Raw genomic sequence first — 26,284 nt, forward strand, 5'->3', positions numbered from 1 at the left:
TGGTTCCCGAAATATCGGTATTTGCAAAATAAAATTCTCCACTAGCGAATAGAAAAAACAAGTTTTATTATTTCAAATCGACCTAGAAATTTGGTGTCAATCGGTACAACCGTTTCCGAGGAAAATGCGTATGACAGGCAGACAAACAGACGGACCGATTTTAATAAGGTTTTGTTTTATACAAAACCTTAAAAATGGAAGTTGTTGGTATATATATCTGTTTGTGATCGATAGATACCGGAACCGTTCAACCGACCGTTTTCATGGCGTTGGTACATAAATATATTTTTCAGTGGAAAATATTTATATACTCTCTACGTTGCTGTCATTCACCACTAGATTGCACTGCGACAGGTCGACTTCTACACCGTTCACCCGATCGCCAAATTGGGGTAAAGGTTGAATTTTCAACCCTATCCTCGTAGGAGGTGAGGATTATATGTAGAGGGAGAGAGACGGTATACCCTTCAACTTTGATAGAAGCTCGTGGCGACTTCCCGAAGTGGGTTTATGTTATGTCATCATGGTAATGTTTTAATTTTCAGTTCTACTGCGTTAAGGAGAAAGGATGGAGATGGCGAACAAGAGGAAGAGAAAGGTCTCCCTCTTTAACCCCATTAAGAAATTGCGACAGCCATCCCCGCCTAATATAGAATGCGGCCTCAAATTAGGACTATTTTCATGTCAAAACCGATAGAGCTTAACTTTGTACCCGATCCCCCAGGGGAAAGTAGAGTATGAATAAAGAAGCGGGAGATCATATATCTCATCTCAATGCCCGTTGAATAATCGCTGCCCATAACTTCTTCTTAGAAAGTAATGGTGCTTCAAATGAAGGTATTTCGATATTATCATAGTAAAATTTGATTTGTCAGCGCCACTTCCAGAGAGGGGGAATAAAGAGGATACGCAGAAGAAAGAAGATCTCCGCTTTTTAACATTTTCGAAGAATTGTGGCGTTCCGAAAAGGGACAACTATCGTTACTTTACTGGCTTTATTGGAAGAGCAATCTATGTTGGGATATGCAAGGGAGATTAGAGAGTGGGACCAACCCATGCCCCTCATTCTCTCCCTTACCTGCATGTGAGTGGAAAGGGGTGGAGGGGCAAGGGGACGCCTCGTTTGCAATCCTTCTTGCACATTGCGACAATGATTGTCCCACCAATAACTTTATTAATGTTACGAATATAGCTGCTTTTCAGGACACCGTAAACTTTTTGAGAAGAAGTGTCCGTTATGAGTTTTTAGGGGGAAAGGCTGAATTTTCTTATTTCTTCTCCATTTACCGCCTCTCCTTCCGGTGGCGGGTTTGGTAAATGAATGCAATGACATAACTTTCGAAGGGGGGCTGCGATTCTTCAACCCTCCTCGAGTTTTCAGCGGGTTTGAAAATGAAGAACCTCCTCTCCCTCACCATAACTCCCTCCTAGGATGGGGCTGAAACTATTAAAATTATTAAAAATGTCACCCAAATAAATCGAACATTGAAAGATCAACCAGACATACACGGCAAAAGTCAGCCAGTAAAGCTGGTGAAATATCTGAAGAACAGGACTCACGAATGGAAGGCTTCTATTTCAAGGGTTGTTAAACCATGAGAAAAGCAATATGCATTATTTAACAACCCACAAATTTGAGGTGAAACTTAAAATGTGCCGAAATTTCACAACAATATCGTACAAGAATTACAAATCTTCGAGCAAAATTGTACATCTTCTAATTTCGAGAAAAATCTAACTGTTCACCGAGAATATGTGCCATCTTTCCCTGAATTGCTCACTGTGAAAGGATTTCCGCGTATGTGCATTCCACAATTTCATTCCTGGTTGCAATTCCAGAAATCCGTCTTTTCGCCCATACAAATTGCCGACATCCCTTGCCAGACTTTGCACAATGAACTATCTAATGTCACGAATTGAGAGTAGAAGGCAGATACCCTTTATTCAAATTCCGGAAGACAAACACAAGTTTGTACGGATCCACGCCGTAGCGTGACCTGTAGCCAACTGTTAACTCATTGGTTTTCGCAGGTTACGATCAAAATGCCTCCGTTTAAATAACTAACTCGTGAAGCGATGCCCAGTGGAAGGTTCACACTTCCACACATCTCAGAGAATAGCCCTTTGCACCGTATTGTTTTGTATACAGCTACTTCCTCAGGTACTTTTCTACTACCACGGCATCTTTAAAAGGGCTAGTATGTTTCTTCCTTTCTCAGATGCTCTTATTTGCCAGGGGCTACCTTTAGGACTTTTTCGTCCCCCAGTCGTTTAAAAGGAGTTTTGGAACTGTCAACTGCTTGCGGCATTGCCTTTGAATCTCACCGTCCCCTTTTTGCTTAATATGAAATGTTGTTACAGCTCCAATCTTGGGTACGGGATGGGGTCGCCTACGCAGTTCCAAGGCCCAGCAGTATTTTTCTGGATATAGTTAGTTTCCTATTCAATGGTTCCCACAGTTTATGTTCGCACTGCTCTGGCGGGGGCTGGAGTCTTGTATCACCCTATTTTTTGCTGCGGAAAATGTTTCCATGTTACTGTTTCTGATGTGTTTTTTTTTTCTGAATTATTAGATTGTTATAATTAGTCCATATGTAACCCCAAGAGTGATCCGTCAAGTGGATGCGGACTTAGAACTTTCTGCATCTTCAACCCAAGAGTATGGCGGTAATTGATTGCCCAGTAACTCGTCCATATAGGCAAGGCTCGTTGCTCTAGGAAATCATCCGGTACCCAACAGACTGCGTTGACAAAACTAGTTACCCCTGGGTTGGAGTTTTCCAATTATCGCTTGGCTTCAGAGCGCCTTGTGAGTTCTTAGAAAATATTTTCTACTGATTTCTTCTACCATGTCAAAGTAGGTTCTCACAAGAGGTAGGATACGGTAGTAAACTTGTGCTTTGCAGATCAACAGAAGTCGGTAGCAACCTATAATTTATGTTAACCATTGGCCACGCAAAGTTCTTATTTTCTAAAAATTATGAATTTTTACAAAGTGGCAAAATGTGTCTGATTCCAGGTTGCTCTTTGAGATATTCCGCTCTTTTATTGGCTCTTATAATAGAATTTACGTTTTAATTAAGGTTTGGTCGTACTAACCCGATAGAACCTTAAGTCCACTGGCCCTTTCGGGGTATATGTGATATACGAACCCTTTACTACCTAAAATTGTCAATGCTTTCAGTCCCCATTTGTTTTGACTGAAATAGATTAACCAAATTTAGACGACCCAGTATTATTCGAATATCTTTCATTTGTATTTTAGTCTGATTGCTGTTAACGTATTTTTGCACTATTGACTTAATGTTTCCCTTAAGAGATCTCCGGAACCTGTTCCAATATTGTCAAGGGACCTCTTAAATAATCTCGCTGAAGCAGGAACAGCAAATGTCAACCAATTGTGCAGATGTATTGATGTAGGGAATTAATTGTCTCCTTAGTGATTCGTATTATTGGGAAAGTCAACCAATAACCCCTTAAATTGTGGGTACCAAAGTCGCAGTTTTTGATATATTTGACAGAAAAAATGATGTATCTTTTGCACTTTCCGACATATTCCTAGAGATCACACGTTGCAGTTCTTTTCCTAGCCACGAATACTCTATGCATGACTAGTGATCAGGTGATTGATTGTTTTTATTCGTTTCGTAAGAACTATGTCTCTGTCTAGATTGCGGAAAATAATGAGTATGAATTTCCTTTCTGTGCTTGAATATGTACTGGCATTCCCCGTTCAGAGATATATAACTTTGTTCCTAATATCTTCAGAATTTCTTAGTGGCAGCAAGCAAGAATTTTTCCAAAACAAAAATTCTCTAAAACAGGTGACATGCTGAAACGCTATGCTTTTACGTGCCGAGTTTTCAATTCTATGCTGCTTTAAGCAGCCAATTCGACAATATGAATGAGGGTCTTCTCTTATGTTGGCGTATTTCAATCGATTAACAATGGAGGAAGTTTCATATTCGAAGTTCGGTCTAATTGAGCTGCCTGTGCAAAACCGGTTCCGTAAAAAGAGAATAAGAGATACCCTTGTTGTCCCAATGAATTGGGAAACGGAAACGGAAAATATGCCTTGCGTGTCACTTGCCACCGTCTCTACCCATCCAACATTCTTTATTTCACGAGTGCTATCTAAACGAAAATTGATGAATTTCCTGTTTTTTTTTTGTGGTATTCTGTGTTTTTTAAGTATCGTAATAATTCGAATAATTCCTTCCTTGGGTCGATTACCATTTGAATTGAATCGACAACTGTCTGTCTTAGCTAATTTAAAGTCACAGCTGAGCAACCATCAAAAAATCATTCAACAGACTCCCTTTTTTCATTCACGCAGGATGAATTTGCGTGCATTTCTTCGAGCACACAGACTTTCCGTCTAGCAACAACAAATCTCTCTACCAATTGTTTCTAATATCATATCGAGTTGCTCCTAGTAGCAGCAATAGCACAACAACAAATGCATTGAAATAATTTGAACGACGGAGGATAAATACAGGAGTCCTACAATTGGAAATTTTTTTAGAATTAATTCTACAAGGAAAAAGTCTTTCAAATGTCAATTTTCGAATATTTCGGGCATGGTGTATGCATATCCCAACCGACAATCGAATAGGGCGAAGAGAGAACATGGGAGAGAAATGGATGCAATGTATAGTGTTCTGTTTTTTACATTAAATATTTTCTGTCTTACGGAAAGTCTTTGTTCAGTTAATGATTCTGTTTTTTTTTTTTTCTTTCAATTTTTTATGCTGCCCGGAAAGGAAGGCTGGCTCTTTTGTCCTTTTTCGCTTAATCGCTCCTACCTTGTTAAATACCAATTCTTGCATATTGCTGTTCATACGTGTAAACAATTGGAAACCACACGGAGCTAAGTCAGAAAATGTTGTGAGAAATTTATGCGATTTTTGGTCAGAAATTATGTGCATGGCAATGTTGCGTCTACCTTAAAAGCGTAGATCCTGATTCGTAAACCTGAGCCTTGAAAGAAGCGTTCGAGAGCATTCCATGCTGAAGTTTATCCGCCATCGTTCCCGCTTGGTTGGTATGATCTGTTGTAGGCATGATCTTCTTTTGTAAATTAAGATCCATTAAAAGCGCTAAATAGTGAAGCCGGGGTCCTTGCACTTCCTTCAACAGAGAACATCCTCAAAACAAGAGAGCTTTTAGAGAAAGTGCGTCTACGACATTGGTTGGGTCTGAATCGCGAAATATTAGATAAATTTGGCTCGTCCAAAAATTTCAGTTCGATGGATTCTTTGTTTTTTTTCATTAGATCAATCCTTATTTGAAGAGTTGTCATAGGTTTTTCGTCCATTATGGTGACAAGGGACAGGCCTTTATCAGTCGTCCTCACTATACGCCTGAATCACAACAAGCGAACAAACAGTGTTCACTAAAGCATGAGGTTTCAACAAATGAAAACCTAAACGTGGTCTAATGCTATATGAGTATCTGCTATGTAGGTGCAAACCAACAGCACCCTTCGGACATGTAATTGATTGGTGACCACAATTAGAACCTGATTTATGCTGAGTTTATTCATTCCAGTAGATAGGAGGAATTTATGACGCCTCTATCGTAATTGAGAGATGCAGCTCCTGAATCGGAATGCTTAAATCATCTACACATTTAGTCCGTGATATGGACATAATCACAACCACCATGAGATTCCCATGTGGAGCCAACAGTGGAAAACTAGGCCGGGAGCATAACCATCAAGATTTCTTTTGAAGCATACACAGGCTGTCAGAGGGAGCTAGGTAAAAACTTTCTGAAAAATTATTATAAACTGATCCATAAATTCCCGACCCGCAAATAGTCTCCGTTGATGTTATTATCCCTACCTTAGAAATTTATGAGGGAGCGGCTTAAATTTAGTATCAGCCTGATTCCTATGTGCTGATTGATTAGTGTTGTCGCAAGTGTTTTGTAGTGAACCTGAAACATTGAAGTCCAAAGGTGGGGAACAACAACCGTGCAGTTCCGCCGGTAACTGTAATTGGTTTAAGGGCCAGAAAGGTATAAATTGAATTACTTACTGGAGCTGCTATATTACCTGGGCTAGAACAAACTTTTCAGAAGCCAATTTTCATCTCTCGCCGAATGGTCAAGAACAAAGATGCAAGCATGAACTATTTATTTTTGTTGGACTTCCTTTTTGTGGTGACTTAAGATAGGTCCAGTCTGTCATCAAGTGGACAGGACTCTTTCAGTCCCAAAAAAAAAAAAATGTCGGTTGGCTTGAACGGCGAGTATTCATTAGCGTCTGATGAGTTTCCTATGCCCTGGAAGAAATCATAAGTCCTCTTTTTTTGAAAAATTGGGCGCTAGCCCAAAACAGCGGAGTCCATGGACCAAAGACTGTGGGTGAAAGTTTCTCGCCTCATCAAGTGAGTGGCTGACTCAGGAGTCAATCAATTCCTTAACAAAAAGCAATTGCGCGGAAAGCCGCGAATTAACATTGTATCTTTATACTTCGGATGCGTTTTTAGTTGGTGCACTTTTCGTTATAATCAATTTAACCACTAACAACCGTTGAACTTGATCTGTCGCGAGGTACTGCTAAATCTAAGCCCCTATGTCATATATTCTGATAGAGAACGAGGTTGTATTGTGAGGCCACAACATCATGTAACATTTCAAGGCTTATTAACTTTTCAGAGTAAACATCATGCTTCTGGGACAAATTTAATAAATCGGAACTATACAAATATTGAGCGTTATTGAAGAAATGTAAAGATATATAGATACTCACCCACGACTGGTGCGAATCTCCACGAGTTTCCGATGAATGGTAAACCTTTTGGACCGGGGACCTCCGAGTACGGTTTGATATGGGCATCATCAATTTCTTTGCTATCTCTATGAAATAAATGGGATTTTATGCGTTAGATACACCAATATTTACCCTTTGTATTTATATAATTTCAAATTACATTTGTGGATTTTTGAATCTGTCACTGGTCGATGAGATCTCGGCTGGTATTTGTACAGCGGCCGTTGAAAAAGGGGCCCGCTTCAGAGCACCACTAATTCGGATGCTAGTCATTTTTCCACTTGACGATATGATCTTGGGCTAAGTTTCAATCAGATTTCCGATAGGTTTCCTAATCAAATTATTTACTGGAGTGATGAGAAGACATTCCAATGTATACACAAATTGTTTAGATTGGCATTCATTAAAAAAATCACAACACCTGAATCTGGTGAGAAACGCATAAATCACTATCAAGGTTTTCGGTTTCAGTGTCTTTTCTGTGGGTAGAAAGAAAACATAGATTTAGTCAAGAACGTGTATGTGAATGAGCAGTTTTTGTTGGAGTGTCGGAAAATGTAATTATCGTTACTGTCATAATTCGTAAAATCAATAAGAATATTTCTTGGAATATTACAACATGTGAGAATCTTTTGTGGTAAATTATTGCTGATATCATCAGTCTTTATTTGTGCAAAACAATATTTGTAAATATTAGAGGTTTCATATTGGTTTTTCGGCTTACATTTTTGGTAAATAATAATAAAATGATTAAAAAAAGCATTTAGCGGAACATCCTTTCAAATATATTGAATTGAAGGTAAATTTGACTAATGTTGCTAGTTTGGTAAAGTAAATGTGACGGGTAGAGAGCTTCTAAAAATAGCGGATATGCGTTAGTTACAAGTATCTGTTCTCATATTTGCAATATTCTTGGTTCAAGGTATGATATTGACAACTTGGATAGTTCTTGGAATGTAGGATCATTTTGGCAGAGCAGCACTATTCGCAGTCATCGATAGTGCTAATTTACTGTGTCAATGGTTATGATATAGGATGCAGAAGAGGCCTCTCAGATCCAATTCTTCATATACTTGAACTATATACAGCAACAACTTTGTGTTTATTAACTGGGGTCGTCCTTATTATAAAAAGGGATCGTTAGACAAACATTACATTATTCCACGACGAACCCTGCTTTGCTACGCAAGGTAAAAATTTAATTTGAGCAGATGTACGAACTATGGCACCTCAGTGAATTTCTCCTATAAGCCCATTCAATTTTATTCAGATATTCCCATCAATGTATCCAGATTAGAGATTTCTCATTTACGACGTTAGTCACTTTGCACACCAAAATCTGAATTGACGAATGCTATGTCAACTGGATTGTTCTTAAGGGGGTCATCCCGTGTGAAGGCCGTTTTTTTTTGCCTTTTTTTGAAAAATTATTTTGAAGGACTGGATAAAGATAGAAACGTGATTTTTTCACCATATGTTTATTGATATCTCTAGTATATGTGATAAATTTTTCAGCTTGATTTCATAGCTAATTTTTGGAATAGGTGTTAATTTATGCACCCATCTCCAAAAAAAGGTGTTTTTCTGCTGCCACGCTGGAGGGCGCTGTGTTCATCTGAGGAAAAAAAACTAAACGGCATTTTAATGTGGACAATATTCCACGGTCCGCAAACTAGGATAATTAGAAAATATTAAAAGGTAAATTTTTGGTGGGCTTTTAAACTTAATTTTTTGAATTTTGGTGTTTTTTTACGGCTTTTTTTATGAATAAAAAAAAAACTACCCGTCCGATTGCAATTATCCTAGTTTGCGGACCGTAGAAATATGTACTAAAGAAGCCGTGAAAATTTCAAAGAATTTGGTTGGATAGATTTTGAGCTATGGTGGCAGCCGATTTTCAAGATGCAGTTTCGAGAGAAACGCATTTGAAAATTTAAATGTGATTATTAATAGTAAAATTTTAACTCACCATCAATCTGCTATACCTGATCCATAAAGGGCACCCTCCGTTTCTTCAAAAAAGTCTTGTAAGGCCGATTGTTGCTCTCTGGTGTCAATTATGGCTCTTTTAGCGAGGTCAGTCGATCGTCGTTCGGACCGCCAAATTCGCGCTTCATTACGGCGGTCGGCATAAACCTGACATATGTGACCAACTTGACATCCCATTGTCACTAGGATTTTGAGAATGCCACTGAATCCTTCATTGAAAATAATTACAGCCAGAAAAGTGGCTATTTCCACGACCTTGGCCCCAGAATGAAGGTGTTTAGGGTCGAAAGTCCAGATCAATGCATTTAACGACTCATTGTTATTCTGGGTCTCTGCTCGTAAACATCTGTTGCAGAGATCATCTCGTGCAAATCTTCGTAGATTGGTTTGATGACTGTTTGAACTTCTTCAGTCAAATGTGCCTTCTCGTGGTGAAAACTATCCAGTTCTCCTTTAGCTTCCGCTTTGCGCCATTCGCACCAACTGTCCTCGCCTGCTGGACAATTTTGATGCAGGGGATTTTCGTCTGTAGAACATTTATGGAAGAAAGTTTCCCAAATTTCTTGCTTCATTCCTTCTATCAAATTTGCGTGTCGACGAATAGCCAGCCCAGAAAATGTAGTGAGGTCCTTATCAGTAAGTTTTCCAGCCCCTTTTCCACCAATGCCTTTGTGATTCTTCTTTGCATTTCTAAGCCGCGTTCCCATTCTTTTCTCGACATGTCCTACGCATTCCTTTTTCACTACTACGTATATTTTATTATTTGCAGAAATTTGCAGAAATACCGGAGAAAACTCCAGCAAAATCCAATATACAATATGCAAAACTTGTCGCAATTCGAACATCCATGTTCGTGCTTGCTAAAAGTTTCTTTGCTGATGTTGATGCGAAGTACTTTTTCTTCTCTGATAAGTATCGATTCCCATGAAATACTCGTTCGTTAATACGAGCATGACGTTGAACGTTAAAGCGATCTCCCTTCGTACGATCCATTTAAAAAAATCACTGAACACACAAACAGCACAATACTTACAACAAAATATAACTGAGTATAACTTGAAAGCCTTTCAGTGTTCACTCTAGACTGGATTATCCTTTTTATTCCAAACAGCAAACAAGTTTAGACAATTGATTGGTTTTCCACCTTTTTATATTTATACTTGTGTGCGAATTTATAAGGCTCAGGTAAAAAACTAACAGGTAAAAAAAGATTCGATGCTCTTTCTCATCGAGTACTCTAGCCGCAGCTGCAAACTCCTTACCTGTTTAACCCTGTAATTTCTGAAGGACTCGGAATATCGGAAAATCCCTTTGCCCACATATTCTCCACTATATATAGATACAATTCATGCCAAAAAAAAAAAAATCGATTTCTCCAACCCGACACACGGGATGACCCCCTTAAAGGGGTAAACTAATTTTAAAGCAGTTTTTTCAAAAGACGCACTAGTTTTTAAGCATTATGCAGGGTCCCTTCCCAAATCGACTCTGGCTTGAGCAAATAGAGCGCAATACCTACCTGACCCGAGTATATCTTTGAAGTTATGGTTCTTAATTATGAAGCAAGCAGTTATGGGGCTTGATAGTAACCACTTCTTTCATGGTTTTTCTTCCTCAATCATTTTAGGACTCCTCAGCCATATTTTACGAACTCTAGTCTCTCTTTTGTTTTAATATTTACAAATCGTTACACCCAAGGTTCCTGGTCTTTCGCGAATCAGGAAAATTAAATAGATTAATTGACATAGTGATTTTAGTGTAGAGTTCTGCTGAACATTCACGGAGATAACGTACTCTTTCAGACCGTAACGCATTAGATTCTTCGAAAATATTGGGAACACGATTCGTCACTAGGGCCCTTTTAGTTAGCCTGCGTCCCCCACGTCTAAGGTGACAGTATTTGTTTCTGTATTTCAACGGTTGAACTGGCCCAACGTTGTGATAATTGTGCCTACTCTTTCAGACGGTGATTGAGAATTGTAAGATTCACCGCCGAATTTCATCAACATTGTCAAGGTTGTAATCTTCCAAAACCAGGCTTTGCTTGAATCTCCCATCCGCTCTGGTTTATATCAGCATTACGCTCCCAACATCTATTTCACTGAGAATACCTGATTTTTTGTCCGCTTCTAAGACCTTATTGGTATTCTTTAATAAGGTCTGACCTTATTCGAGTTACTGCTTATAACCAAAGTCAATAAGATGATGCCATTTGTGTTCTTATGCAGTCTGTGTTTTCCTGTTTCTGGAATTTCTTAAATGTATATTTGAATCCCGCGTCGAAAAAATAACTGATCATCTTTTGAGGTAATTCCTGAATCAATATAATTTTTTACTTCTCCATAAGAATGAAAGTCTTGTGATATCAAAACGAGTGGGATTCACCGAAACAATTGTTAGTTGAAGAGAGTATAATCTTGGCAGAACTGCCTAGAGCATTTTCAAATATGGGATCGAGTATTATGCGGCAAAATCACTATTCCCTGTTTCTCGTTGTATTGTGACAGTTTCCCTTTTAATGCCTGGCTCAAGTGCATCAATTGCAATTAATAACGATGGCCTGTGGTTGTTCCACTCGGTTTTAATAGCTGTGAGAGGTGTTTCGAAATGGTTTGTTGAATCAATCCTAATGATCGGACCAATTCTCATCGCTTTTACTTCCAGGCTCAATTAAGTAATGCGTCAGAAACTACATATTAGAAAAACCTACCTTAATGTAAAGCCCTAACATCACAAGCCATGAAGCTTTGCAATCACTTGGTACCACTAATAGGGGCCTCCCCATAAGCAGGTTTTTCATATCAAAGAAGAAAATGAAAACCTCCCTCGAATTGTTTGCTGCAACTGAGGATTGTGCCAGATATCATCTATGATCTATCGCAAATTTCAGTAAGTTAGATTCTTGAAACTCCAAAATACACAGATCTCAAGGTATACCAAAACTTTGGAGGTAACTATAATACAAATGAAGATAGGAAAGTCAACGAATTGAAAACTAAATGCATGACTCAAACGTGGAAAACGAACCCTATGGTATAGAGTATCACGATGGGCGCTTACAATTTCAAACTCTTAGACTAGTTCATCTAACAAGAACGTCATGAAATTTAGTGACCAATTAAGGCAGCTCATAAATCACTTTATGCGGTTATCCTTTTCTCTTCCTATTTCTCTCCGTTATGGAGTCGAGGAAGTTGCACGAAAAGCACAAACTAGGCACCAATAAAATACTACCAAGTGTGTGCCTGTAAAACCGCCGTTTTTAAGACTTTGTGTAAAACAAAACCTTATTAAAATTGATTCAACGTCTGTCTGTGTGTCACAGCTGATTTACTCGAAAACGGCTAACCCGATTATCATGAAATTTGGTGCGTTTGTGGATCCCTTTACATATAGCAAGTGGTGCCATTTTGCGTTGAGTTTGAAGGGGGCCCCATACATGCGAAAGGGGGGTGTACATTTTTTTTAAAGAATAGGGTCATGTGATGTGATTTCCTTCAGTGGAAAGCAGAAACATAATAATTGCCGCAATTCGATGCTGTCAGGCTCGAAATTGCATATGCTTACAGAAATATTAAACTTCTAAAGTACTTGACGCGAAAAACGTTGACACACGATAAAGCTAATTGAAAACAAATCAGAAACGGGAACCTCAGGTATGAAAGACTTTGCTGACATTTTGTAAAAGAATGTTTGTTTTAGAATTTAGAATTTCAATTAAACATAGCTCGTAGTGTATATACGTTAAATATACACGATATTCAGTTCGACATGGTACTGACATTTCGTAATAATGATAAGATTTCCGTCAAACTTTCCAGTATGATACTTTATATTATTGCAAAGCTATTGCAGATCTGAGGGAATCCCCAAATTTTTAAAATCTAATAATATACTATTATCAACTTTATTTGGGCGGCTATCGTAACGGAGAGTATTTTGAGGCCCTAGATTCCAAGTGCATGGACCACCATGATTTTTTTTCAGATTTTTCGATTGGGTAGTTTTTGAGAATGGGTCCTTCAAGTAATTGATCCCTTTCGAGCCTCATACCCCGTGTCTTTGTACCCAATGTCAAAATTAATATCTGCTTCGAACAGTACTAATTGGGACTTTTCATTTGATATTCCATATATGTATATTCGTTATATTCGGTGAAAAAAGATTTGCACCCAACCTTTAGGTATATGGAGATACCTCGTAAGTTCAACGTGCAGCAATGTAATTAACCCATCTTCTCACCAAATTTCGTGTCAATCGGTTTTCAACAAAACCTTAAAAATCTGCACTAACTATTGATAATTCTGAACGCGCAGTTACCATTTATTTACCATGCGGAGCAGTCCAGGAGGGAAAAGTATAGCAAACTCGATACAACCATGAGTGGTGTCTATTACCTGAGGACTCATCAGCATCATCTTGATTATACTTCACAAACTGCAATGGGTTAGTCACGTAGATCAATTGCACGAAAGTTTAAATCCAAGCTCAAGGAAACCAATTACGGTAATACCCTGGAAAAGGTAAAAGGACTCAATTGTCTAGATAATAGATCCCTTCTAAGATTTTCAAATTTAACGCTACGGTCACTTAATCGAAACAGCTGAAGGATTGGTTTCTTGGAAGCCTATAGCACCTTTGTAGCAGCAACAGGCATGACAACTGAGAGGGTGTCATTTTAGATGGTACTGAGAGGTATAGAGAGGTGGACAACTAGATTGCTTTTAAAAATAACTAGATTCATATTAGAGATCCCGGGTAAAAAATTAATCAAATCACTAAAAAAGTTTAAAGATTGAGGGAGTCCTCAATCTGCATCCACTGAAGGAAGGAACGGATCAAAACGATTAATGGTTTGGTGTAGAGTCGAGACAACAAATCAGACGCTGTTTCACACTGCCCTGGGAGCAGAGAAAAAATTGACATTCCTTGGTCGCTCCTTTATATACGAGTATAATACATATATTCGGGTAAAGCCTGTCTGCAAATTATATTCAAGGTGGTTCAGGTGTAAATCGAACGTTTAAAGTTTGAGAAAGTTGACAACGGACTGGACCAATTGGACCAGCGTTTCATGAGTTACTTTGCTTTGAACGTAACCGTCAGTCGCTTTTTTAAATTAAAGTATATTTGAAATACAAGAGTTTATATATATAAAAATTAATCAGAAGAATTCCCAAATGGTTTTTTAAATACTGAGATAAATAAATAAATAGGGAAGAATATCTTAACGCCCAAAGCGAATTTCATCTTTCGATTTATATTTAAAAATTCACAGCGAACATACTGCATTCATAATGATGATAAAAAGGAACTTTGGCGTTATATTTTGCCCAACTTAGACGAATGCGTTAAATTTATGAATCCTTGAGCTTCGGGAGGTAACTTTCGTTAGGAGCCTGGATAGTATTGATCAATATTGAATAAATTAAAACATTCTAAATACGGCATTAAGGATGCTCTAGATAGAAATTGAATATGTATATTTATATTTCCCCTTTTGGTCGAAGATTTTTTAATTTGGTAAGTAACGTACTTCGGGAATCAGTTTTTAGTTTCTACGATAATTTCATAGTCAAGAAGGGAATCACTGATTCTAAGATACATAATCCGTGAAAGTAAAAATCTTTAAACAAGAAAGGAAACATTTTCCTGCATTCATACACTCAAATATGACCTATATATTTCGTCGGTGCGATGGTCGAGATGGTTGGTGCATCAGTTTTACGCCCTCGACGGCGTGCCTAACATTAGTCAAGGCCGTTCGAAAATTGAAATTAGCAGGATTGTTCAAAACATGAAAATGAATACGATCAATTTACGTATCGAAGTAAAAATGATGAACATGAGCGACGTAAGGATAATTATCTGAAAAATGGAAAGTAGCACACAGGCAAGTTGGAGATAATAAGATCAAGAGAGCGATTTAAATGATTCCTGGTGAGGTTCAACTGAAGAGCAATGCCAGTGTCTATAAAGGTACACAAGGGAATAGGAGGATGATGGGAATGCTGAATAATCGGGAATGTTAGGACAGGTTACCATAGAAAGATCAAAGTGATCATAAACAATAAAGAAGGAAGGAGGGAAACTACGGTTAGTATGTTCGAAAATTTGTTGAAGAATTAGATTATAGGTAAGAGGAGCTATGGCAGGGGAAACGTCAAATAGACCTGCGTTGAGTGGAGAAATGGGCGGGGTAATACAGTCGTGAGGAGATCGCGGTCTCTGATTCAGCGAAAGACCAAGTAGTCTTCGGGGAGCTCAGCATTCAAAATCTTAATATCCAGCTAGGTTACATTAATACAAATAATATGTTGCTGGTAAGCCAAGGCAAAAGTCTACTACTAATGAATGATTTGCTTACGCTGGGCGGCGCAGAAATTTCCTCTGGAGAAAGGGTTGGCCGGAGTCGAAGTCTTCGGAATACGTTATCTTGAACGAAGCTATTATACGGCTGGGAATGCCATCCTTTGCTAGCTTCATACACATACAGTGTGGTGCAAAAGTGGCCCAATAATTTAGAAAATAAAGTTCAAACAAATAGTTGCTACACTTTCTGTATTAAACTGGTAAATAGCTTATTTTTTTCCACCAACAAAGCCTGACATTAATAATAATAATAATAATCGTTGGCGCTACAATCCATATTGGATCAGGGTCTGGAAGTGTGTTACAGCACTTTTAAGACCGTAACGATACACTACAGGATAGCCTGTAGGGGGCAATGTGGTCAGCATTGCACTCGCCCGAGATTATTACCCTGATTTGACTCAGGTACTCATTCACAGCTGAGTCGACTGGTATCCGACGTCAAATCACGATACAGATTCCACTGCCACCAGTGAGATTTGAACCGCGACCTTCCGTACGACAGCCTTGCGCTCTAACCACTCAGCTATCCGGGCACATTACCATCCAGCCTGACATTACATAAGATAAAATAGAAAGCAATATTTTCTCTTTGGTTTTTCATAAAAGTTAATAAGTCTTATCAAGGGGCATTGGTCTAACCAACCTTTGGTGATTAGCATATTCAGTATTTTATCCTATTTGGCATAGAATCATGGAGTTTGGCAAGATATTCTGGCAATGACGAGTATATGGTCTCACAGCTTATTAATGCCTTTTGTTGGGGTTCTCCCTCAATCCTCTATCCATGCTACTTTGAAAAGCGAGATTTACAGAATGTGATTCATTTCTTTTCATTGAGAGAGCCGCTGCCATGCTCCACCGTTTCCTGAACTGCCAGAGGATGGGTTTTTCGAGTGTCAGTGCCATGCCTTACCACCTGGTTGGATACATCTTGGTTTTATAAAAACAAATAATCTTTAGATAGTAACATAGTGGTAGAGGTTGAATTTTCTAACCTATCGCCGGAAAAAGTGAAGAGTTTATGGGGGGAAGGGGAGGTTACCCCTTTAAGGGTAGTGGCTCCTGAAAGTGTTGTTTTTAGATAATATCATGATTCATTTTGAATTTTCAATCCAAATCGCAGACGATGAGAGAATGGGAAGAGTATGTGGGAAGAAGGGGAAAATCTTCCTTCCTCTCTGACCCCGTTGAAAAATTATGGCCATAACCCTCAAAAAATGTATGGTATCTCAAAGTGGGACTATTTTGATACTTTACGGTAGGAATTTCTTTCTCCCCTTAATAATCTTAAGAGAAAGAGTGGGCTTTTTCTGTTCAATTATCTGATTTCGAAGAGACCAGATGCTTCCTCAGCACTTCCCATAGTCCCTGGACTGAGTAAACGGGCTGATGGGTGACAGGTGACGAGCTTTCCGGGGTTTATTTTGTTAGCCCTTCGGTCTTTTTTTGTGAGCTTTGATTTATTTGAGATACTTTCTGTGTTTTTAGTGCCTTTTGCACAAATGACTGGAAATAATGGAACCTCCTCGTGAAATTGTATAATAAATCTGTTAAAATCTTTCACCAGGCTGGAGAGAATTAGCCTCTCTCTCTCTCTCTCTTTAAATTAATCAATCTTCGTTTTCAATATCCCTTCAACTTAACATATAGGCCCTGTAAATTTGTGGAAAACCGAACCGAAAGTAAGTCCTCATCAATTATAATAATAATAATAATCGATGACGCAACAATCCAATTTGGATCTAAGTCCTGGAGTGTGACAATATGGTAAACATTGTCTCTTATCTTAATTTCTAAGTGAAATGAGAAGTCAGAGCTTGATGAAGTTTTTAATATAAGATTGTCAATCATTCTGTCTGATTTGGTTGAAGTCTAAGGAAGAAGGTGATTCCTATAGACGCGTCTTTGGCACTTGCGCCCAAAATAACAGTTTTACTACAGATGAAGCACATTTGTTTTGAAACATTAGGGAATTTGATAGGTTTTCTTCTACGCGGCTGAAGAACCATAAATGATAGATTGAAGCCAAAATGATGAAAAAGGTTACCGGTCACCGGGAGAAGGGTTGTTGACTTTGTTTTCTTCTATAATTTTGTCCGAACTAGTATTGTATCGCCGTTGTTTTTGTGGCTCCGTGGAGTTTTTTTTTTTTCATAAAAGAACTCTCTAGATATCGTTTCGAGTTAGATTGCCTTTTTCTTGTTAGTTAATTGAACTATTATAAATAATATCGCAAATTAGGTCCGGATAGATTTCATTTCGCATTTTAAAGCTCTCGCATCTATACCACTGATTTCAATTTGAAGCGTCTAATCCATTACTTTTCATAATCTTCTTTGCCTTTCAATATTTTCTTGGGCGCCTACAGAAAACAGCGTCTCTTTTTGTCATCCAAAGCCATAAATTATTTCTTATAATAATCACTCTCATTATGAAAATTAAGTGTCATCTGTAACGGTTTGGCGCGAAATTATTCTTTTATCACTTTTATTTAATACCGTATCGAATGCAAAGGCAGCTCAACCGCCAGATTGCATCTTATTGCAAGTGGCCATAACAACATTTAACCATAATTACCCTTTTAAACTCTTCAACCTCAATTCGACCGGTTATTGCGTAACTGATAACAATAACTGATTCCTGTCTTGTAGAGATGCGTCTTTTATCTCAAGGTCTCGTTGAAATTCCACATACGCACTTCATGTATTATTGTCATTTTTGGCAATTTTCTCCAATTTTCTTATTAAATTGCTGGAATACTTGGCCGTGGACCAGTCGATACTCCATGATTAATTCAGGAATTTTGGTGAAGGAACGAGTTATTGTTTTAATGTGCTTTCGTGTAATCAAATCAAGTCTTATATATGAATATTTATAACAATTAAAAACTGGAAACTATAATAAACTTCTCGTGAATTATAAGGTCATTAAAGTAACTACACCAAAAAATATCTTTGATTTAAGGAAAAATAACGCGGTGATATTGTCCAAAATGCACTTTTCCTAAAATCACAAAACCTGACTTTATTTTTTAGCAAGAGCATTATCTATTGAACTTTTTTCATAATTTAATATTACTTTTATTCGTGCTGGTTGAAAAATAAATTATTTTTGTCGAATATAAAATATCTCACCTGTGGTTAAAACATTAAAAAAATAATTATCGTTATATCTTTAAGACACTAAGTTGCTTTCCTTATATTCTTAATAAAATATAAGCAAACACAGATTCCACTTAAAAATTATTAACAAAACTGATTTATCGTTTTAAATTTTCACTTTTTAGCACGTTAAATAATTTAAATCAACGAAAAGTTATATAATGTTGTATACACTCGTATTGATTTATGTATGTCACTTTTCCAAACTTATTTTTTCTCTTCAAATTTAAATATTTTTTCCATACATCACTATTCTTGTAAAGTCCCAGTCGTTACTGATTTATCGGTTTTCCACGCATATTCCAAACCACGACCGCTGACACTTTGGTATCGCTTCCCTTCAACCGGCTCGACAGTCTTCCGACTAAATTCCAAGTGCCGCCATTCTTGAAATTTATATTTAACATAGAAGAAAAAATGATTTTCCCACCAAAAACCCCACAAAAAAAAAATGTTAGTTAAAACTTTTCTTCATGTGGCTGTGTTTATCGATGAACGCGAGCGCACACGCTAAAAAATAACGAATATTGCGTATGGCGGCGCAAACGTTACTGTACGTTGCGTTGCTCTGCATTTTCACAGAATGAAGTGAAGATGTTAAGTTGCAACCTGGGCTACTAAATCGTGTGACTTGTATTAGTACCTGGTGTTATGTACGGTGCTAAAAAAGGGAATGAATTTCGACGAGTCTCAGTTATACTATGCGAATATTATACTACACGGTTCACCCTAGACTCCAGTGAAAGTGTTGGGCAATGTTGGTACATGGGAGATCTGTGCGACACTTTTTTATGTAAGAAATGCTAAATGGTTTTTCTTTTTCCACCGTTAGTTGATAATAGTAGAAGTACATGCTGTGAACTACCACTTTTCGAAATTAGTGTTGCATGCGAAATCGCTTTACGATTACTACAGTTTACTGGGTGAATTTTCCGTTCTGGTAGCCATATGGTTTTATCTAACCATTTACAACATGCTTGAATCCTCTGGTTCGTTACATAATTTTGTTTCGAGCTCGGAGTACTCAAACAGGCCTATTGCATAGCCAATTTGATCAAGTTGCAAAAGATGGCAGATATCCTAACATACGATTAGTATAGACTTGATAAACGGTTATTTGTTTCAAATTTACAGATTACTATCAAACCATTATAAATTTCACTCGTAAAAAGATATTGGACTGTCATGCCTATGCGGCCCTGCGGGTGGAATCCAGATTGCTTATCAATGGTGACAAGCAACTCAAGAGCGCGAAGGAATGTTTTATAACAATAGTCTTACTTCTTTGGCATGGTTTGATAAGCGAGCTTATATGTAATTTTGGTAGTCATAAAAGCAAGTATATTCTATGTTTTGGTCCAGGCAAAGAAGATTCAAACCCTAGACTCCTTATGATTAGAGGCAATGATCGGCAACTAGGTAAAAATGATAGGGAGAACTATAGGTAAAGGCACTCAGGCCACAATAGTTCCTTTGTACCATCGCTCAGTGCGTCTGTTTAGACCTTTTCCTATATGCACTATTAAAGGTGAGGAACATGTAGATTTTTTCATTCTACCAAGGTATCTTCGTCTTATGTACGAAACGGTCGGACAATTACATTCTACTGTGATCAAAAAGTAAGGTGAAATTGTCATTTAAAACTCCCGGGAATAAGGAGGCAAGTCAATTTTTTTTCCTGGGGTGGTAGGACTATTTATAACCTTTGCCAGGCGTCTGTTTGTCAAAAGGTTTAATTATCTCCTAGTTACACGTGTTTTTGTAAATAACCAAAAGTGAATTTTTCGATTTTTACAATGGGTGATTTTATTGAGCAAAGGATTTGCATCAAATTTTGTTTGGGGAACGAATATTCTCGTGCGGGTACGTTGGAAATGTTGCGGAAGGCCTTTGGTGATCAAACTATGGCACAAAAGATTTTTATAAGTGGTACAACGAGTTCAAAGCGGATCGAGAACACGTTGAAGACGAACCACGCTCTGGGCGACCATCAACGTCTACCGACGAGGGCCACATCCAAAAAATCAAAGAGTCCTCGTTGACAATGTTGGACTTTCATTTGGCTCCGCCCAAACTATTGTGAAGGATATTTTGATCACAGTAGTATATAAGTAACGCAAGGATATTCGCTCTTTTTCATCATTACTGATTTTCTTTCCCCTTTGATTCTATTACTTTAGGCCTTTCTCCATCTTATCTGTTCTTCTTTTCCTGTGAGTTGCCTTCATATGAATAATATCGAACGCTTATCTCACGACTTAACTGCAATATTTTCCTCAATCCCTTTCATTCTTTATGATAGTTTCAACCTATCCATGTTCAACCGGTCGAATCATCCTAGTTTACTACATTTTTTTTTAATAAGGTCACTCCTCTCTCTTTTTTTCCTCTTTCATAAATATCCACATTCTTTTCAACCTGTTTAGGCGTCGCGACTCCCTATTCTCTTTTACATCTCCCTATGTAAAATTTAATGTTATCATCTAGCTCTCGATATCGATACGCAAATCTATTGGTCAGAAATCCGCGTTGTCCGCAAGTTGGCTCAGTTTAATGTTTGAAAGGCCAACTTCGATTATATTAACTTAACCTAGATAGCAATCAATTGAGATTGCAGCCTAGCTGTCTGAACGTGCGATAAAGCTCTTGACACTATTTTATTTAGTCTTTTCCCCAGTTTCCTTCATTCTTCGCCCATAATTTGAGATCTCAAACTGCTCTGGTTTCATAAATGCAGCTCCATAAATTTCGCGAACGATTTTACACATCAATCAATACTCAAATAGATATTCTCCTACTGTTCTAGTCATTCCTGCATTATCTATCTTTTGTAGATCCCTGTGTTAAGTTTTTATAGAAAACAAAACTTTATAAAAACCTATTCACTGTCTGACACGAAATTCAGAGGAAAAGTTGGAAATGTAAACCTCAACGCCAGCCGTAGCAAATGACATCACTTCTGTTGAACTTAAGAGGAGTCCCATGCATACAAAGGGGGGTGTAAATCTTTTTCGCCTTATGTAGGCCTATGCGTTATCAAATGAAAGGCTTCCAATAGTACTTTCTAGAAAAGCTTTTTATTTCACCCAATTATCCAACCGAAAAATCTGAAAAAATTACGATTTTGCTTCTATATGACATCTAGACCTCAAAATTATCCCATACCCGTATTTGCTTAAATAAAGTTAACAATAGCATATTTTAATATATAGGACTGGAACCCCAATTTAAGGCAAGCTGGAAGTGCACTAGAAAGTCTGGTGTAAATATTGCTATTATCGGCAAAGTTATAGAGGACCAAATTTGTCTGCTTCCCGTAAATTTGGATAGAATATCAGTATGACATTAAAATGATTAGTTTGACTTACTTAATTATATGCACTACCAGCTTTGTATAAATGAAACCATTTACCACCATATTATTACATCGATATTATAACATAAAAATCTATAAAACATTACATACCTAAAGTGCTGAGCGTCCGGTTTCCGTTTTGTTTCTTTTTCTTCTGAAGTTCTTAAGGGCTCTGCATTTTTGTCAACATATTCCCTCGTTCATGTCCTACGCTGATAACCTTCAACTGGCAACTTGAAAATATTTGCGGAAGAACTTTTCAATTTTGTTGCCCCTTAAGAAGAACAAGAATATGAAAATCCTAGTAGGGTTTTTTTCGCCATAGACTGTTCCTTAAAGTAACCCATGGAAAAAATAAATTGGGGTGATAATCTGTGAGGAGGCGGCGCTACCATTGAATAGACGATGTCTGGGAATAGTACAATCGGCCTAACGAAAGGCCTGAATGCTTGGATTTCCAGCTCCCCCCACTAAAATAAACTAAGTAAATGCTTCCCTGCAATCCAGTTAAGACACTGTGGTGCAGTTCGTGTTCCAAAAATAGGTAGACTCTGAACGTCAGACATTGCCATTCAATATATTACTCGTTAAAATCCTTCTCAAGTCCCTTTAATATTTACTTCTGTATTGATAGACCAGCTTGATCATATCTGAGTTCATTCCAGGGGCGTAGCCTCTGGTAATAAGTTCCATTTTAATTACCATTATCTTAATATTGTTAATCGTAAATCTCCTCCCGTGTATTCACCCGAACCCCGTTTTAAGAGAAACTTTTGTCATGTTAACTACCATATCCGTCTATGTATTTTAAATTGTCTTACCTATATAACGCCACATTGATATCTGCGCTCTGCAAGACCGATGGACTAGTGCCAAAAGCTGCGACATAGAGTGAGAACGCAATAAAAATGGCTATAAACTTCTTTATTTTGGTAGCCGACACACTCAATATGGTGTTGGCATTGTCATCTCGGAGGGTTTCCATGATGCCATTAAAGAAGTCGAACGATTTGATGACCGGCTGATGAAGCTCACCATTATTTCAACTGACCGCACTACTCACTTTTTCACCGCGTACGCACCACAGACAGGTTGACCTGATGCCAAAAAAGATGCCTTCTGGCAACTTCTCCATGCCAGGACCGACAACGTGCCTGCTGATGACTATATGATCATTGCAGGCGACCTAAATGGTCATGTGTGTGAAAAAGCAGACGGGGGAAGGGGTTTGGAGCGCTCAACGAGTGTGGCGTGGTATAATTGATTTTGCGGACACCCATAACCTTGTACTCATGAATACATGTTTCATCAAGCGATTTTCTCATGTTCCTACATTTTATAGTGGGAACAGTAAAACGCAAATAGACTATATTCTCATAAGACATCGACATTTTACCACTATCATTGTTGCAAACCCATTCCCCGTCGCACCTCAACATCGGCCGTTGATTGCCGTCCTGCGAATTGAGCCACCGATAAAACAGCGTGAGGAACGTATTGGCCCGCGGTGCATTAAATGGTGGCCATTTCGTGAAAAGAAAGAAGAAATGATCTCACTTATGCGATTACCAATCATTACGAATGTGGAAGAATCGTAGAACCAAATGAAAAACACGTTCCACAAAGCGGCCTCTGCAACCCTCGGGGTCACCAAGCCAGATAAGCGGTACATCAACCGAGATACTTGGCTGTGGAATGACGATGTTGAAATGAAGGTTCATGAAAAGGACCGCCTCTACTACAAGTTTCTCGATGATAAAACGCTGGTCAATTGACAAATTTATAAGAATACCAACCGGAAAGCAAAGAAAGCGATCGCTGTCATCCGAGCGGACCATTACAAAAATCTTTACGATAAACTGGATACTCGGGATGACGAGAGAGATCTGTATCGACTTGCCAAAAGCCGAAACGAACGCACACAGCTTATGGAACACTTCTGTTTCATTAATGACAAAAACAATACTTTGCTTACCGACCTGTCAGCGCAACTGGTGCTCAGAGGTGGCGGTGAGGAAGACGGGGCGGCAACTCAGTCGGCCGAACCAAAATCAAGTGACTGAGGAGAACCTCCATAGTGGTGGCACGGGGAGACGTTGCATCACATTGGTTTGCCAGCCGTGATGCAATAGGCGAATCCTCCAAAGGCCTAATTAGGGCGATCAGACTCGAGTCTGCACGGGGACTCATCTGAAGTGGCAAAAGTCACGAAACCTTACCAGGGTATACTGGTACCATGGGAACCGGGATAGCCCCTGAATTCACGTACTTTAGGTGAACTCCTGTTGTATGTGCGTTCAGCTCGGTTGTTTGCGGTTGTCCCCCTAGTGAGAGCTCATAAGGGTTGGGGATTTGCAAGGTTAAAAAAATCCTTGCAAATCTACGGTAAAATACAAAAAATTTTGCTGAGCTCAATTGATTTTCCCCTCTCAAAAATCCTTTTTCAGACCTCCTAAAGCATGTTCCCCTTAACAGGTCTAGGATTCTAAAAGACTGTCAGATAACGTTTCCTCCCTAAAATCAATCCAGAAGCCTCTCTTGTTTACATATTGCTACCTATGAGACTTGAACCTATTCTGTCTTTTGTATTTTTTAAATTTTCACGTAAACTTGCAATTCCAATTAAATTCTTAGATTCGATATAGGGTACTGTCTTTGAACAACATCTTCAAGCCAATCAAAATGCCCAAGGACTCCACTGCCTTAAGGGAAAACTTTATTTTAATCCGTTGTTGACCTGCCGCAATTATGACTATATCGGTGAGAGAACGGAGAAAAGCTGGGGTTCTGTGTAATCCGGAGATTGACTGGGGAAAGTAGGACAAAAAATTGGTTTACATTTAATTCATAGAAAATGCTCGTATTCCATTATAGTAATGTGGCATAGCAAAAATTAGAACATAATAGAATTAAGGACTACTTGGATCTGAAAACTTTCAGTGTTTCTTTGAGGGTCAATTAAAGTAAATTCTGGAAAAGGGATCGGTATTCAAGCAAACAATCTTTCAATTTCATATGGAAGCGCTAGTAAAGCACTTTATAGTTCGCAGAGCTATGATCAATCCGACAGTTTAAATTAATGTGTGGATAATAAATTGAGAGTCACATTTTGTCCTAGAAAAGTAATTTTAAAAAGTTCAGAAAAAGCGTTGTTGATTTACGAGTATCAAGTTTGTGCGGGTTAAATGGCAAAGAAACCAGGAATGCTAATTTAGGGAACTTTATGACTCCAATCAAACCCAGGTTCAGTGTGCTATACCTTCATCTTATCGTTTAGTTTGTCACTCATTAATTGCTTAACTTTTTCATAATGATCGTATTTCTGGGAAGGCGACTACCACCTATACCAGTTTTACGTTGCTAATTTAATTTGAGCCACTTCCAAGCTTCTCAACTTCGAACTCGTACCGAAGTATCCCAAACATTCTCCGTAAAATATGATGTATTTACCTCATATCAAATAAGGCTATAATACCAAAGTGTCCCAATTTATTTTCTCAACTATCCACGACAATATAGCAAAGTTACATAACTCGATCTGGTTCTGTGCAAAATTGCATTTTATTACTGACTTTCTATTGAATTGCAGCAATTTAAAAGACCGTTAAACGAGTTTTCTGGGCAAGTTAGCCGGGTCTCATAGGTAGCTCACATTTTCCGCACGATAGCAATTTCCACAGTCCTGGCTTCCAGTCGGTCTTGTACCTATCACTGCAAGCGTAAAAAGCATGGAATTAGTGTTGTTGTGCAGGTTCCCCGTCAGGAGATTGACTCCCAGGAACACTTTCAAATTTTTGCGTAGAGAACAGACGAACATCCTCCAGGGCATGGTTGTATCATAAAGAACTCCACGTTAACGTGATTATACTCATGTGAGCATAAATTGTTTTAAATAGGGACATCAACTAAATTATTCTGATGGATCCAGTATGAACCCACAAAGTGTAATTTGTTTTTATTTAACGATCGCATATGCTATCAATCTTGAATCTAAAATTAAAACAGACAATGGAGCTTTCTATGAACTTCCTTTCTTGGCAACCCCCGCCGAAAGCGAACGCGAATAATATTCTATAGCGAAAGTGAATTACTATCCGTTGTGTAGTCAAAGGTAACACAATGTAATAACAAAAGCAGAAGATTACTTAAATCATTTGTCATCCACTGGATCGCACTAGATACCTGTGCAGATTATTAGCGTAGGTGAAGTGAACGAGTGGGAAACAAGCAAGGAAGTGGAGTGAATCAAAGCAACAATTTCTTTTTATGTATCTTTAGCATGAAAACGTTGAACCTCGCTAGTGTGACATAAGTTTTTCTCCGCGTACCTTTCGAGCATGAAATGACTACAAGGTACCTAGGTGTACCCGTAATACGGCACGGTGTACTGGATATGCCATAATAAAGTGTTTTGTCATACTTTCCCGAAAAGATATGGTTTGTAATGATGTCACCATGTTATTAATGAAATGATAGTAGAAAACGGAATGAATCTTGCAGTGTCTAAAAATAATTTCTAACTGTTTTATGGGTAATTAATGGGTTATAATATAAATCTGGGGATATATCAGAAGTGAAGAGATTTGCCCCAGTTTTCGTCCCTCATAAAGTGAAGCAATTTAGCCC

General features: G+C 38.2%; 2 protein-coding genes across 6 annotated transcripts in view; one reads left to right on the plus strand and one right to left on the minus strand.

Moving 5' to 3' along the window:
* Nucleotides 1-18,864, minus strand: part of LOC119646927 (probable cytochrome P450 49a1) — a 44,647-nt gene extending 25,783 nt beyond the window's left edge. The window contains exons 1-4 of one of the 2 annotated variants that reach the window (XM_038047608.1): nucleotides 18,277-18,864; nucleotides 7,200-7,257; nucleotides 6,939-7,125; nucleotides 6,758-6,864 (exon numbers count right to left, since the gene is read on the minus strand). In XM_038047608.1, the coding sequence (XP_037903536.1) occupies nucleotides 6,758-6,864; nucleotides 6,939-7,051 (220 nt within the window). In that variant the 5' untranslated portion in view covers nucleotides 7,052-7,125; nucleotides 7,200-7,257; nucleotides 18,277-18,864. Of the gene's footprint in view, nucleotides 1-6,757; nucleotides 6,865-6,938; nucleotides 7,258-18,276 lie in introns of both variants that reach the window. The other variant, XM_038047607.1, reaches the window with a different exon arrangement.
* Nucleotides 1-26,284, plus strand: part of LOC119646928 (G protein alpha o subunit) — a 138,326-nt gene that overhangs the window by 90,841 nt on the left and 21,201 nt on the right. Inside the window, exon 1 of one of the 4 annotated variants that reach the window (XM_038047612.1) lies at nucleotides 25,384-25,530. The exons of the other annotated variants lie outside the window; for them this stretch is intronic. The gene's annotated coding sequence lies outside the window, so the exon portion shown is untranslated. Of the gene's footprint in view, nucleotides 1-25,383; nucleotides 25,531-26,284 lie in introns of those variants that run through there. 4 annotated transcript variants of the gene reach the window in all.

Source organism: Hermetia illucens, chromosome 1 (assembly GCF_905115235.1).
Source record: "Hermetia illucens chromosome 1, iHerIll2.2.curated.20191125, whole genome shotgun sequence".
In the NCBI taxonomy this organism is placed as follows: domain Eukaryota; kingdom Metazoa; phylum Arthropoda; class Insecta; order Diptera; family Stratiomyidae; genus Hermetia; species Hermetia illucens.